Source organism: Rousettus aegyptiacus, unplaced genomic scaffold (assembly GCF_014176215.1).
Source record: "Rousettus aegyptiacus isolate mRouAeg1 unplaced genomic scaffold, mRouAeg1.p scaffold_m13_p_15, whole genome shotgun sequence".
Lineage (NCBI taxonomy): Eukaryota > Metazoa > Chordata > Mammalia > Chiroptera > Pteropodidae > Rousettus > Rousettus aegyptiacus.
Window position 1 is genome coordinate 1,177,541 of NW_023416290.1, and position 14,579 is coordinate 1,192,119.

Sequence of the window (14,579 nt, forward strand, 5' to 3'; positions counted from 1 at the left end):
CCAGCTAAAGCTCTTCAAACGCCGAGACAGGTAAGTCACACCTCCAGAACACTGTCAACTGAAATATCAGGCTAACGTTTTTCATCCAATTTAACTTTTTAAGTAGAAAGACTTATTCTACTTAAAAACAAATCCCAGGCTGTCATGGCTCCAAGAGCCATCGAGCTAATTCGTGATAGTTCTCTGTGCTACAGAAGTCAACAACCCCAACAGAGCCAACATTCCTGTTTCAGGAAGTTTAAACTAGAGCAAAGCAGCTGCTCGGAGATACATGTTGATAATCACAGCAGCCCTCAAACATGGCCCCCGGCAGCCCGCCTCCCTCCCACAGGCAGCTCCAGCCAGAGCTGCGGCTCCTGGCAGCAGAAGTCTGCACAGCTCTAGCAGGTGGGAAACTCAAAGCGGGTCGTTGCATGAACTGAAATCTGACACAGGACAAGGCTCATATGTTCATCTGCCCAGGACCCGTAATCAGCAGTGAACAGCCAGGCGGGAGGAGGTGCAGAGAGCAGGTGCAGAAAGACCCAGCCGCAGGGAGGGGCTCCAGGGCCTGTCGCAGTACGAGAGCTGCGTAGAATAGTCCGTCGGGGAAGTTTCTGTCACGTCAAGGGGACCACTTTGCTTTGTAGAGAGTCAAACTGATCCATTCAGATGATTAGGTAGTTTCTCTCTAACTTGGAAATTTAGGCTTCCATGGGGTCGAGGAAGCATCACCGCACTGCACCTGGCCCCACGGGCACCCCGCATCTGTGAGCGCCGTGAGGAGAGGGTGGATGGGGAGCGCCACTCAGCATTTCACGGTACACACGGCGGTGGGGGTCTGACGGGGACAGTTTCCACACGTCCCGTCACATGAACCTCTCAAAGCGAAAGACGAACATCGGCTTACCGTGATGCTGCCTTTCCCCGCGGGTCTGCCGTTCTTAAGCACCAGGGGTCGTGTTAGCTTCTTACTGGACACGATCTGTTAAAATTAGAAAACGGTGCAGAGGTATTTCACTTCATCATGTTAATTTTTAAACTGAATGGTTTCTAGATAGAGTGGCAGTTCACCCGAGGTCATTAAAAACGGACGCATTAAGTCCATTCCTTAAAGAAGGAATGACTATAAAATGCATGGACACGCTTAAACCCACTGGAGACCGTCTGCCAGGACCCAATCCCGGCACCCCCCCCCCCCCCCCCCGCGGCCCGCCACCAGTGTCTCTGTCCTGCGTCAAAGTAGTGGAGAGACAGCCAGGTGTTCCCAGCAGCACAGCTCTCTGAGCTGAACCCCCTACAGGACACTCGGCAAGGGGGATCCCGCCTCTCACCTGACACGTACGTTTCATACATAACCCCCACAAAACACCATTGTGATCAGAATAATACAGGACACCTAGGTACTCTTAATCAGACATAGCTCTCAAATTCATTTTAATTTTAGCTACACTTTTTTCCACAAAAACAAATACTTCTTTAATTTTCTCTTTGATACTATTTATTAGTTTTAAAAAACTGATCATCTCCATATTGTCCTTGAGACACAGGAAACGCCAAGACCACAAACAATTCAACACTGAAAAACGAACTCTTCAAAGACAAATTTGAACAATAAATGTTACCCACTAAAAAAAAAGGCCCCCTCCCCCACAGCCGTCCCCATTCTGGGCAGACAGCTGCACCCTCGCCTTAGGGGTCCGGCTGAGCAGGACAGGACACCCCCTAGCTGACCACGTTTGTCCTGTTCCGGAAGGGCGACACGGCAGGGGGTCTGCAGGCAGTGGCAGGAGAGAGCACTCGGGGAGCACAGGCGCGGAGGAGGCTCCCTGGGGAGCGGCAGCTCCTCGCTCAGGAGGAGTGAGCGGGGACCCGCGTGGCACGGCCATCGCAGTACCAGCTGCGCCCGTTAGGTTGTCAGAGGCCGCTGCTACTTTTATGATTTAATCATGAGAACAGAATTGTACTGAAGTCTGTAAGCAGCACACAAAGCGTCCAGAGCAGTGGCATCACTTACTGAAATGCCCAATGAACTCCCCTAACTCAAAAGGATTAGCAGGCGTTGCCAAAACACGTGGCCCCAGCCTTATGAGAAACAGCAGTCACCCCAGGCTGCTCGAGCCAAGCGCACTGCTGTGTGAACACCGTCTTTAGGGTGACGACATGGTTTTCAGCTTGAAAAAGTAAACTCTGAGCACTTACCAAAACACCCAGCTCCCTGGTTAAAATTTAGACACGTCACAGCAAGCACAGCAGCGATGTGCACTCACCTGTCCAAGGGTGCATTCGCACTCCCCTAAGAAGTCGTCATCACCCAGCTCGATAGTCTTGTTGTCGATGTCATAAATCCCAAATTTCAATTTCTGAACCACTTCGAAGTAGTAATCAATAATGAAAGTCTTGGAAAATGCGGGATTCAAGCAATTCTTGACCTTCTCTGTGCGCTCAACCTGTACCCGCCCCAAAACAAAAAGGTCTCTTCAGATCAAGGCGGACTTGCATTTCGACAGCGTCATGTACTACCTCTAACTAAACACAGTCACAATAGTTAAGGAAGTTTCTACATGTGTATAAAAATTCCACAATCAAGGACTGACTTGTCCCAAAAACTGCATTCACAGATGAGATGGTTTGAGTATCTTTAACATTTTTAAATTCTCCATGTTGTCAAAAGAGCTTTTCACCTGAAGTATTTAATATTACCTCATACCACTGCTGGCCACTCGTATTCAAAAATAATACGCATAAAGGGTCCGACTTGGACCCTATGTCTTTATCCAGAAGGTTGTCACAGGAAATATTCAGCTGCACCTTCGTCACGCACTGGGCAGCCATCTCTTGAGCTGTGAGAAAAGCAAGGAGATGAGAAAGCCAGTGAGCTGGCCCTGAAGCGTGCGCCTCACGGAGCAGCGGCGTTAGTGAGACCCGGTGTGGGCCTGCGGCGGCAAGCCCGGGGACGCCTCCAGCGATCCGGGCGCCCCTGGGGCTGCTGCAGTCGCACGGGCCTCACTGCAGGGACCCCCCACGCCTCTGACAGCAAAAAGACACGCTAATCTCCTTTCCACTTCGCGATAAATTCTACCAATCAGAAAAGGTCCAAGTAGCATTCGGCTACAAAAGAAAACACTTTGAACTGCAACCTTAACTGTATGTTCACTCATTCATTCATTCATTCATCTATCAAAGTACTAAGTGAGATATTTTCTGTTTTCAAAGAATATGAGCTAAAACCCAAACCTGGGGAAGAAAAGACCTCAGAGACGCCGTCCCCTCCCCACCCTCGCTCGTTCTACAGTGGGGGTCTCATCTGGGCCGCTCACCAGAACCTCCGGGGAGGCCCCCACACACACCCTGGTTCAGGGTGCGACCCGGGCCTCAGTCTCTCGGGTGGTTCCAGGGTGCAGACAAGGCCGACAGACCCAGCGCCCACAGAGAGCGTCCAGCAAACACGCCTCATCCTCCCTCGGGACTTGCAAGAAACAGCTCCATCGGGACACGAGAGGACGGGGCCGCGGCAGAGCGTGGGGCCTCCTTGCTCACAAACTGCTTTTCTGAGAAGCTTGGAAATCCAGTCAGTGACGTTTCTAAAACGTGTGCACCGTAGTCAAGGGATCAGAACAGTAGTGTAATCGGAAGCACACATTAAGTCAACTGTGCCACCTGCTATGGGTCAGAACAAATCAACGTATCTTAGGGATTTTCTAGAGAAATCAGGACGTGGCCTTGAGGATAGATGAGTGCTACATTTCCCTAAATCCTCTCAGAAGAGGTGGTTTACCTGAGCTCCTGCGTAGTGGGTACATAGGGGAGGGGCCCGGGGCCAGTGACAGTGACTCACTGTCCTAAAACAACTGGGAAGGAAGTCAGTGCCCACCCCCGATGCCCTTGTCAGCTCCCATCCTTAGCTGTGAGAGGAGGAGGTCCCTTCCTGCTGGCGCGGGATTCCCTACGCGTCTCCCCGCGGCGAGCCTGGGGCATGGGGGCCCCGCAGCACCAGCCGGGCTTGCCCTGGGCAGTGCTTCTCGGGGTGGTAAAGGGCCCCTCCGAAAACACTGCGGAGGGCGACCTGGCTGCTGCCGTCCGGGTCTGACTGCCCCCGGCTGTGCTCATGGCGGGGACGGCCACAGGGAGCCCCACCCGCTCTGCAGTCTTAGCTGGCTGTCCTCTCGGTGCCCTGCAAGGGGCCGGGCGGCCAAAGCAGAGGCGGGACCTGGCCGCTGGTGGAGAGCAGCAGCGGGGCAGCCCGTGCGCCGGGCGGTGCGGACGGCGCCTCAGGGCCCGGGAGGCCCAAGGGGCTCGACTGTGGGGGGGGGGGGGGGCAGGGGGATGAACCACTCTCCCCCACAGAGACGTGTGTTCGTGTGGCCACTCGCCGCCGGATTTGTGTCCCCTTAAAAGGGTGGAGAGGGGGACAGGAAAGACAGTTAATGATGCCACACATCTGGATAAATTTTAGTTTTGCTTTTTACAGTTTTCAAAGTGCTACCGAGTAACACATTATGCTCTGAACCTAGCGAGCCAGGCAGGCTGAGGGGCGCCAGCACAGGCCAGGGTGTGCCTGGCAGGCACAGCCTCCACCGCCACCCAGGAGGTGCCGATGACTGTCAGCACATTGTTAATTTTCAAAAGAATGTACAGTGTCTATTGGGAAAAAAAAAAATTTCTCCAAAATGGTAAAATTACTTACCTATGATAAAAAAGCTAATGGGTGGCAAGGTCAGGGTAAGAACCCAGATTTTTTTCTCCTCACACCAGAATGCCCTGAGGGCACCATATTCTCGAGTTAATCATTACTTAGTATAACAGAAATATTCCCTAATTCATTTTCTTACAGCTTTTTAGTTAGTATATCAAATGTAATATTCAGCCTGGTATAAATTAATGAATTATAAGATATTAAAAATTACAAGATTAATATTCAGGCCACAGCTATTAATATTTTTCTTAGATAGATGTAACCAGAATAAGCCACTTGCTGAAGGAGTGGAGGGGCTGGATGGTGGCTCTGCGCCCACGGCAGGTCCTCTTCGAGACAGCAAGACAGCGCAGGGACTGTGAATGACCTAAGGCCGAGAAAGCGTGTCCCCTGCCAGTGGCCCGCCTCTTCCTAGGGCACTGTGGGCTTCCTCAGCCCCGCAGTCTGCAGGAGCTCTGCTCTCGCTACCAGCTGAGACAGAGAACTGTTCGCTGAGGGGTTCACACCCAGCCCGTCCTGTATTTAGCAAAGAAGTGCGGCCCACTATTTTTTTAACCCCTGCCATGGGATACTAGCAATGGGGGTAGGGGATTAGGTCAAGCATTAAAGCACATAAACAGAAAAGGATATGTTTTCTTTCAGCGTGAAAAGGGGACTGACGGGAAGGGTCACTAGATCAGAGCCCCAAAATGGCCTGCAGTTCTGTGTCAGGCGCACGGCGTGTGGTCACGTGTCCTAACAGGCCTCAGTTCTTCTTCAATGCTTAAATCTAAGTTGAGTCAGTCACTTTAGGTAATTACTAAATCTTCTTCCCAGTAATGTCCAATGATTCTCTTTAATTATAGTGAAAATGGAACATATTTAGAAAGTGGTACTAGCGAAGAAGGAAATTTAAAAAAAAAAAAATAGAAAAATACCAGAAAATTTATAAGAACCAAAAAGAGAAATAAATGGAAGACAAAGATAAAGTTTCTCAAATTCAGCCTCCATCTTCTGCTATTAAAAAAACTGTATCTGAAAAAATATATACGGATAATCATCCCACTAGTTAGGTACCTTTGCTTCAGACTGTTAATAAAATATCTATATCCTGATAACTTGAAAAACAATGCTCCTCAACAAACAAGACACAGGGCCACCCCACTGGGTCCAGGCAGCACGACAAGGAAGGGGGACCCCCTACCCCAGAGCCTCCACATCAAACCCTCAGCTCATATCACAGCAGGACAAGGAATCAGCTTTAGGTCACTATTTTTTTAAAATAAGTTTCCAGATTCTTGAAGTATTCTGAATAAAATCTGAATAGCAATACTACTGCAGCCTGAAAATTCAGAATCAGGGAAAGCAGGAGTTAATAGAAGAGTTTGAGACTTGATCACTCTCAATTTTAAAAATAAGTATGTACCAAGTGAGCGATTAACTGAGGCCACGTCCTGATTTCTCTAGAAAATCCCTAAGATACATCAATTTGTTCTGACCCATAGCAGGTGGCACAGTTGACTTAACGTGTGCTTCCGATTACACTACTGTTCTGATCCCTTGACTACGGTACACACGTTTTAGAAACGTCACTGACTAGATTACCAAGATTATCAGAAGAGTTTTAATATATAGTCAGTGATTATATTTTCTGTTTAATAATTTAATAAACAATGGAGGGGTTAATAAAAATGAGATGCAGAGACACTGCCTCAGAGTCGCCTCACTCCATTACCATGTGTCTCGGCGCAGAGAGCCACGAAGCGCCATCTAAGTGAATCACTCAAAACTGCCATGACAGAAATCAGGGCTGCGTCCCCTCGCCTGCTGAAAGTTCCAGCTGCTCGGCTGGAAAGTTTTCAGATCACAAAGCCTCGGTGAAGCTGCTGGCCAGCCGAGCCACAGGCAGACTGGGTGTCGTGCTCAGGCACAGCCACCTGGGAAACAAGTCCCGTGGGGCTCTCGCTCCCCTGCCAGCACTTTCAGAATCAGCCAGCTGCTCGATCAGAAGTCAGAACTTCTCACCGGGCCCAGCTGCCCTGCTTCCCAGCGTGCCTGCGCTAAAACCGGGCTCCCTCATCCCGGTGGGCACAGCCATTTCATTGGGCAAGATGGCATTTCGCATCTGTCACCAAGTGCTCCTCTCTAGTCACAATGAAGCAACATGAAACTCCTGTCAGTGTAGAGCTGCAGCGACCATGACGCTTTGTTCTCAAGGCCTAAGTGGACTGCTGAGATGTGTATACATTTCCTGATTTCAAGAATGTTCGTGTCCTGGTTGCTTAGCACATCCATTCCGGCTGCTTCTAACTTTCAGGCCAACCTCTAACGCTTCCCAGTCTGTACTAGTCACTCACTGAACTCTCACTCAGCACATACTCACAGGCTGCCTGTGTGTCAGGCACCTGTAAGGTTCTGGGAGACGAGAATGAACGGAACCCAACACCCCTGCCTTCCTGAGACTGCACTGTCGGGAGACAGGTAGAAAATCAGCAGAATGCGGCGTATGCTAGGGAGGAGGAAGTGCTGACGAGAAAAATAAAGCAGGGGAGCGCTGAAGGTGGAGTGGGCAATCGCGGATGTTTTATAAACATGTTTTAACAACACCATCAGGAAATACTTGTTTTGATTCTCACTTTTTAAAAAATCCTGATCTCTAAACAGATGAAAATGTGGACAGACGAGTTCCTCTTTACAGCTGCAGAGATCAATCTTAACATGTGCTGTCGCCTTCGAGTCCACAGGCAGCGAATGAGACACCCAGAAAATTAGAGGCCTCGTGACAGTGCAAGTTACAGCCACACCGTTGCTTTGATAATTTCACAGGAACCAGATGCAATGCATCCGCTTGGTAAGAGAACATTTCAAAATGATTGGCTAAAGTGAGTATGTAGTATTTTCTTCTATTTTTTCATGGGGAAACTATATTAATTTGCTACTCGCCTAATTTATATTGGTAAATTTAACCATTACACTAATTTTAATGTGCTTTTAAAAATTATGACTGCTTACTGGTAAGCTGTTATATATTAAAAGAATAAACAGTCTCTCATCTTCTCTAAAAGAATGCACCCCTCCCCCGCCCCCGGCTTCTTCAAATACATTTAGGGGAGTATAGTTGGAGTAAATGTACTTATCATAATGTTATCAAAATGTATACATCATGTCTGCTTTCGATTATCATAGCGGAAACTCAAATAATATAGTTAAATAAAATCTCTGATACTTTACTTCTAGGTGCTAATTTAAACGTCTTTCTCCAGCGATCTTTCAACAAATCTTCCAGCAAACATCCTACAGATTCATTTGGACTTCGACCCGATTAGCAGTCTTTCCAAGACAGGTAAGAACGAGCAGGGCAGATGGCGGCGGGAAGGTGGCCAGCCTGCAGGGTGAGTGGGCACAGTGGAGGGGCGACCGGGTCTAGGTCCTGCATTTGCCAAGTTCCCCCGGTGACCGCGGCTCTGGCCCTCACACAAAGATGGCACCTGAAGTGTGTGTTCCCGATGAGCAGTGGTGGTCATTACAACTCTTCAAAGGTCAAAATGTGACTTAATCATATTTTACATCCAAGACTAACTCTCAGTTTTGCCGACAGGCATACTCTCTAGCATAATAAATCACCAACTAAAGAAAGTCTAGAAAACGAAAGAGGAAAGAAAACTAACACTAGCAGACAAAGTGCGACCTTGTCCTTGGCTGCAGTGCCAAGAACTGACAGCCGCTGGGGACCCAGCAGATGCTGAGAAGGAAGATGGTCAGGGCCGTACGGCAGCGTCCGGAAGCGCCGGTGAAAATCAAATGTTTCAAAATGTGTGATCCTTAGGTTGCCTTGTAGTCACATGGAGATGGAGTTCACTGTCCGTAAAGTGCACAGTTGGAGGTGAAGTTAGGAGAGGCGTCCAGTCAGTAAGCAGCCCTGAAAAGGCGAAGCCCCCTTTGCTCCCTGTGCTGACACCACCTGTCCCTCTCCACTAAAGCCTCGAGCAGAAACCCAGAAAGAGAGCGGCGCGCCAGGCCGCGGGGTGCTGAACCCAGGCCTCTCCTTCGGCAAGTCCAACCCCACAGACTGGCCTCGGGGGTTTTCTGCCCAGAGTAAAATGAATTTCTCCAGTTCACCTCTTAAAAAATTCTCACAAAGGTGACAAAAGGGCCCCGGGTACCACGGATTAACGTATTTATAACTGTCTTTCTCGTGTGGCCCCTCCTGCATTACCGGACCTATACTCTGGGCCCCACAGTTTTGTTTGACCCTGGCTGGGGCCTCAGAGCGGGACTGTGCTGACCCCAGCTGATGACAGCAGCGGGATACGTGCGGCCATACGGAGCGTCCGCGCGGTGCCGGACACTCTGAGTGTCCACACGTGACCTTGGTCTTCATGTCAACCCTAAGACACAGGAGGTATTTCACCTCCATTTTACAAATACAGATACAGACCCTAAAAGGTCAACCGGCCCAAGGTCATGTAACCCACAAACCTCAAAGCACAGCTGAGGCCTGGGTTCCCATCTTATCCCAGAGAGTCATGGTCTCACATTACGCCCCAAAGTGTGTGCTTCGAAATCTGAGACACCCGAATTCCGCCCCTGATGGTAAATCGCTGGCCCTCAGTCTCCTCGCGTGTGAGGCAGAATGACCACGGCGCGAGAGTGGGGGCTGTGGGCGCGCAGCGCTGCAGCCAGGGTGCTGTGGACGCTGCGATGGGCAGCGAGGGTGCAGCGCCGCCCCCGCCGCGGAGGCGGCCGCGAGGACGAGCTCGCAGACGTCGTGGGCCGCGCAGCGCTGGGGCAGGACGGCAGGGACCGCGGGGCGGACGCGCGGCGCTCCCTCCACGCCCGGCCAGGCCCCGCCGCGGCCCTGCTCCCCGCGCGCGCGCGCTCCCCGGGCGCCCCCGACCCCCCACCCCCTCCCGGCCGCGGCCACCTCGAGCGCCCCCTCCCCCAATCCACCATCCCCCCGCGGCTGCGGCCACCTCGGGGGCCCCACTTCCCCCCAATCACTCCTCCCGGCCGCCGCCACCTCGGGCGTCCCCCCTCCCCCCAATCACTCCTCCCGGCCGCAGCCACCTCGGGTGTCCTCCCCTCCCCCCAATACCACCCCCCCCCCGCCCGCCAGCCGCGGCCTCGCGGGACCGAACCCTCCCCTTACCCCCCCCCCATCCCCCGGGCCGCCCCGGAGCAGCCCCGCAGCCCTCCGCCCAGGGGCCCGCCGCACCGCCGGAGCCGAGGTCCCCACCTTTGCTCTCCGAAGCGGGAGTCGCGCACGGGTGGACACGAGGTAGCAGGTCCACAGGGCCGCCGGGCCGCGGGATTCACCGGAACCAGGCAGGGCTGGCGGGGCAGGACCGGGCGGGGCGGGGCGGGGCGGGGCGGGGGCGGGGCCTGGGCAGGGCGGGGCCGGCCAGGAAGAGGGGGCGGGGCCGACCGGGCACCCGCCCACACAGTCCTGCTCTTCGCTGCCGGGCTGACCTGATGCTCCTGGGCTACTTAGGAGATCGCTTGCTGACCGAGAACCCCAAGTTGACTTTGGGCATTAAAATAAGTTGTTCGGTGCACCAAAATTAATTCCTGAAGGGTACAAGAATTAAATTATTTGAGAAAATTATACCAGTAGCTGAACCCAGGAAGAATCGGCATGAGAGTAGTGAAATGCTTAGCTCCTGACCATTCTTGCTCAGAGAACGTCGATATGCGCCCCACCGGAGTCATTTCACATCTCTAACTTCGTACAAAGAAAGGGTCAGTATCTTAAGCATAAATCGATTTTTAAAATATAGAAAAATAGGCAAAGGATAATTTTTTTACTTACAGAATGAAAAATGAAACGATTGAAGAAATATAGGCTTTCCTAAGTAAAACTTTACTTTTAATCCAAAAATGAAAACTAAATACTTTTTAAATAAATCAGTGCAAGTGAGGATTCAGCACGTCCTGAAAGCCTACTATGTGCCACGTATTAGTCTAATCTTGAGATAAACTAGTGACAGAAGCTTCTATCCTAGAGAGAGAAGGAATAAGTTATCGAAAACGAATGAGAGGATTCCAGGTAGCCATAACTACCATGAAGAAAGTAGTAAGGGTGATTTGGGAATAACGGGAGTTTATTTTGACTGGGGATCAGGGAAGGTCTCTCTAAGATGGTGATATTTGATCTGAGACCTGAAAAATAAGAAAGAGCCAATCACGCAGTGATCCAAGCCCCGTGGAGCGAAAGCAGGGGCCAGTGCAGAAATGGTCCCAGCAAGTGGCAGGGGCAGAAACAAGGCGTTTGTGTTGGGAGCATAGTTGAAAGGAAGAAGTGTTTTGTTTTGGTTTTACTAAAACAAAACAAAATGTAAAAACATTCTTATGTTTTTACACTTAAGTGGAAGTCCTCAGGCACCAGTAATTCAATTGTCAGTTTCAAATTTCTAGACCACTTAGTTTTCATATCTAATCTTCATGACCTTTGTCTCCATTAAAATAGGAGGAAGTAGAGACAAGGAAATGGTTTTGTGTTTAGTACCCAGTAAGCAATCTCATTTCAATGCCTAGTGCCACAGCTACTCAGTGTACTTATTTATTCAGTCTCCTCAAACTATAGTCTAAATTCTTTTCTATGTTCTTATTCATTCACCCATTTACTCAACACATGTTGTTCATTCACCCATTTACTTGACATGTATTATATATCAGGCATAACAAGATTCTAGAAACAAAGAACACACACGTATGGGACTTGACACTTGGAGCAAATTTAAATGGATGTTACAGTGAATGACATGTTCACAGTCAACAGATTATTACACCAAGTTTAAAACTAACATTTGTTCTCTCTCATAATTTCTGTGGTTCAGGGATTTATGAGTGGCTTAGCTAGGTGGTTCTGGCTCATCCTCTCTCATGACACTGCAGTCAGCTATTGAGCAGGTGGCAGTCATGCCACAGGGTGGAGGAGCCACTTCCAGGTGGCCTACTTGCAAGAAACAGTGGTGTTGCTTGTTGGTGGGAGCCTAACTTCCTCTCTACACGAGCCTCTCAACAGGGCTGCTTGAGTGTCCTAATGGCATTGGTGCTGGCTTCCTCCGGGATAAACAATCCAAGAGGTCAAGGCAGAAGTCTTATGGCTTAGCCCAAGAAGTCATACACCATCAACTTTGTAGTATTCTATTGGTCAAACAGACCGGCCTTGATTTAACGTGAGAGGGGTTTCCACAAAAGAGTAAATCCAAGAGGTGAGGACCACTGCTGGCTCTCTGGGAGGCTGGCCACCACAGCTGTACAATAAGCATTTCAAATCCAAATGTGCAAATAGAACTTCCTGATTCCTCCCCAAAGCTCTTCCTCCCATGGTCTTCTCTGTCTCAAGCAATGGAGAAGCATTCTTCCAGTTGTCTGGGCCCAAACTTCTGGATTCATCTTGGATACTCTCCTCTCATACCCTGTCCCCATCTGGTCTGGTCTGTCAGCTAATCCTGTCAATTCCACCTTCAAATATATCCAGATTCTGATCACTCAAATCTTCCAGCCTACTGCAAGCCAGCACTACTTCTTACAAGATTATTCTAATACCCTACTAACTCATTCCCTTCCTGCTCCCCTTCCATCTATTTTCAAATTAGATCAGAAGGACATATCCTTTAGATTATGTCACACACAGGCATACAAAGAAAAAAAGCGAAGCTCTTGCAGTTGCCTACAAAATCCTGCACTTCCCGGTCTCTACTCCTCTCTGATGTCTTACCACTCTCCTCCTTGCTCGCTGCACTCGCTCTACAGTGGACTTGCCATCCATGGAAAATGCCACTTGCCTTCCCAGGTTGGGCCTTTGTACCTTTCTTTCCCTCTACATGACGTTCTCTGCCCTCAGATACCGTCAGGGCTCACTGCCTCTTCTTTGGGTCTTTATTCCTCGATGAGGGTCTTCTGTGGCCACCACCCTGTTTCAAACTGCATTGTCTATACAGAAATATGTTCCATACTGCTTGCTTCCTGCTTTACTTTCCACTGTAGAATTTATTATCATCTGTTATACCTTTTACTTATTTTGTTTACTATTTTTCCCCAACTAAAATATATATTCCATTAGGAACTGTTTGTTCACATCTGAAATACCAGATATATTCTAGATATGCAATAAATATTTGTTGAATGAAGAAATAGTGCTAAGACCTGTAATAGACAAAAATCAGATATGTCATTGCATTTATGGTATAGCAAAGACACACATTACCAAATCAACAACTGGAGCTCCAAAATATGCTCCAGATTAACAAATAATACCAAATATAAAAATGAAATTATAAAACATGCTCAAAGCCACAAAGGATGTGAAAGTATATTGAGGGAATTAAGAACAGTTTCTCTGAGGAAGTGACCTTTGGGCTGAGAGCTGAAAAATGAATGGAATAGTTAGGTAAGGAATCGTGGAGTGAGGTGGGAAGGACGAGAAGGAATCCTGACAGTATCATAGGGGCAGGTCTGAGGCCCTTTGGAGGAAAGAAGAGAGTGTGCGCAGAGCAGAGAGAAAAATAGTGCAGACTTAAAGAGACTAAAGGAACACGAGTTAAATGCAATACATAATCAGTATTCTATCCTGAATTGGAGGAAAAATAGTTGCTATAAAGGACAGCATTGGAACAATAAGCAAAACTTGTAATATCAATAGTATTCTGTCAATTTCCTGAATTTGATAATTGTATTGGAACTAAACAAGAGAATGTCTGTTTCTAGGCATAAAAGGCATAAAGTCATGATATCTGTAATCTGTCAAAGGTTCAAGAGAAAATAATAGTACTATAACATCAATATTATATGTAATATAGGTAAAGAAAGATAAAGCAAATGTGACAAAATGTTAACAATGGCTGAATCTAGGTGAAGAATATTAGAGTTTCTGCAACTTTTCTAAGAATATAAATTTTTTTCGAAGTGAAAAATGTCATTAAAATTTCACTCTGGCTGAAATATCAAAAACTCAATTTCAGGATTATCATGGCATCCAGTAGCATAAACATATTTAGCAGTATTGAGGTAACTACCAGCAGAAATATGTAAAAATGGTTTCAAGAAAAAAAGACTAGGACTCAGCAAAAGTTGGGAAGAGGATCTCTGTGTATTTTTAAAACATACTTTTAAAACAAAGAAAATAGTAATAGCACTGATGTGATCCTAAAGAAATGCTTTAATGGGCCGTGGTGAAGGCAGCAATCATTTAGAAGCATTCGACTCATGGGTTCATCTTCTAACATCTACTAGCTATATGTCCTTGTACTTCACAAGATAGTTTGGAAGACCGAATGAAATAAAAGTATTTGTTAATTCACTATGTATTAGCATTAAGAGTACTATATAAATGCAACCTAAGTTTTAAAAACCTAGGACTATCTTGCCTCATCGCCCATAAAGTTTTCATGTAATCCACACAGTAGGTACTCCATGTGCTGCTTGTGTGTTCACCCACTTCACTCCCTCCGAAGGAATGCCACTCCTGCGAGAAGTAGGACCTTGCTGAATGCTTGCTTAGAGGGAAGCCAGGGTCGATTCCCAACATCCCACAGCTGAGCGGGGCCTGCCCTCAGAGTGGCTCCTTTCGGAGACCAGGTAGGGCTTCGCAGGCGTCGTTCGTTCCCTCTGGCTCCTCTCCTGCCGCGAGGAACTCCCTTGTAGTCCCGTCCTCCACCTTCTTCATGTGGAGCAGTTCAACTCCAAACACTGATTTCCCCAAAGGCCCCCTGGTACCAGATTTTCCCTCGCTTTAGAACAGAGAAGTGTAAATAACAAGTCATTTTTTCCCTAGCGCACGTAAAGTCTCGGATATGTTTCCGAGCTTTCAGTTTTGCTCGGTGATCTAGCTCCGTGCAAACCCGCGACGGATGCCCACAGACTCAGAACAGAAACGCGCCCGAGGCCAGAAGGGTATCCTCACGGCCCCAGTCCCCAGGCG

General features: G+C 48.6%; 1 protein-coding gene across 1 annotated transcript in view; it reads right to left on the reverse strand.

The window, feature by feature from the left end:
• Positions 1–10,013, reverse strand: part of CPNE3 (copine 3) — a 32,478-nt gene extending 22,465 nt beyond the window's left edge. Inside the window, exons 1-4 of the mRNA XM_016153145.2 lie at positions 9,891–10,013; positions 2,683–2,822; positions 2,250–2,429; positions 890–964 (exon numbers count right to left, since the gene is read on the reverse strand). Of these exons, the coding sequence (XP_016008631.1) occupies positions 890–964; positions 2,250–2,429; positions 2,683–2,814 (387 nt within the window). The 5' untranslated portion in view covers positions 2,815–2,822; positions 9,891–10,013. The remainder of the gene's footprint in view (positions 1–889; positions 965–2,249; positions 2,430–2,682; positions 2,823–9,890) is intronic.
• Between the last annotated feature and the right edge of the window lie 4,566 nt (positions 10,014–14,579).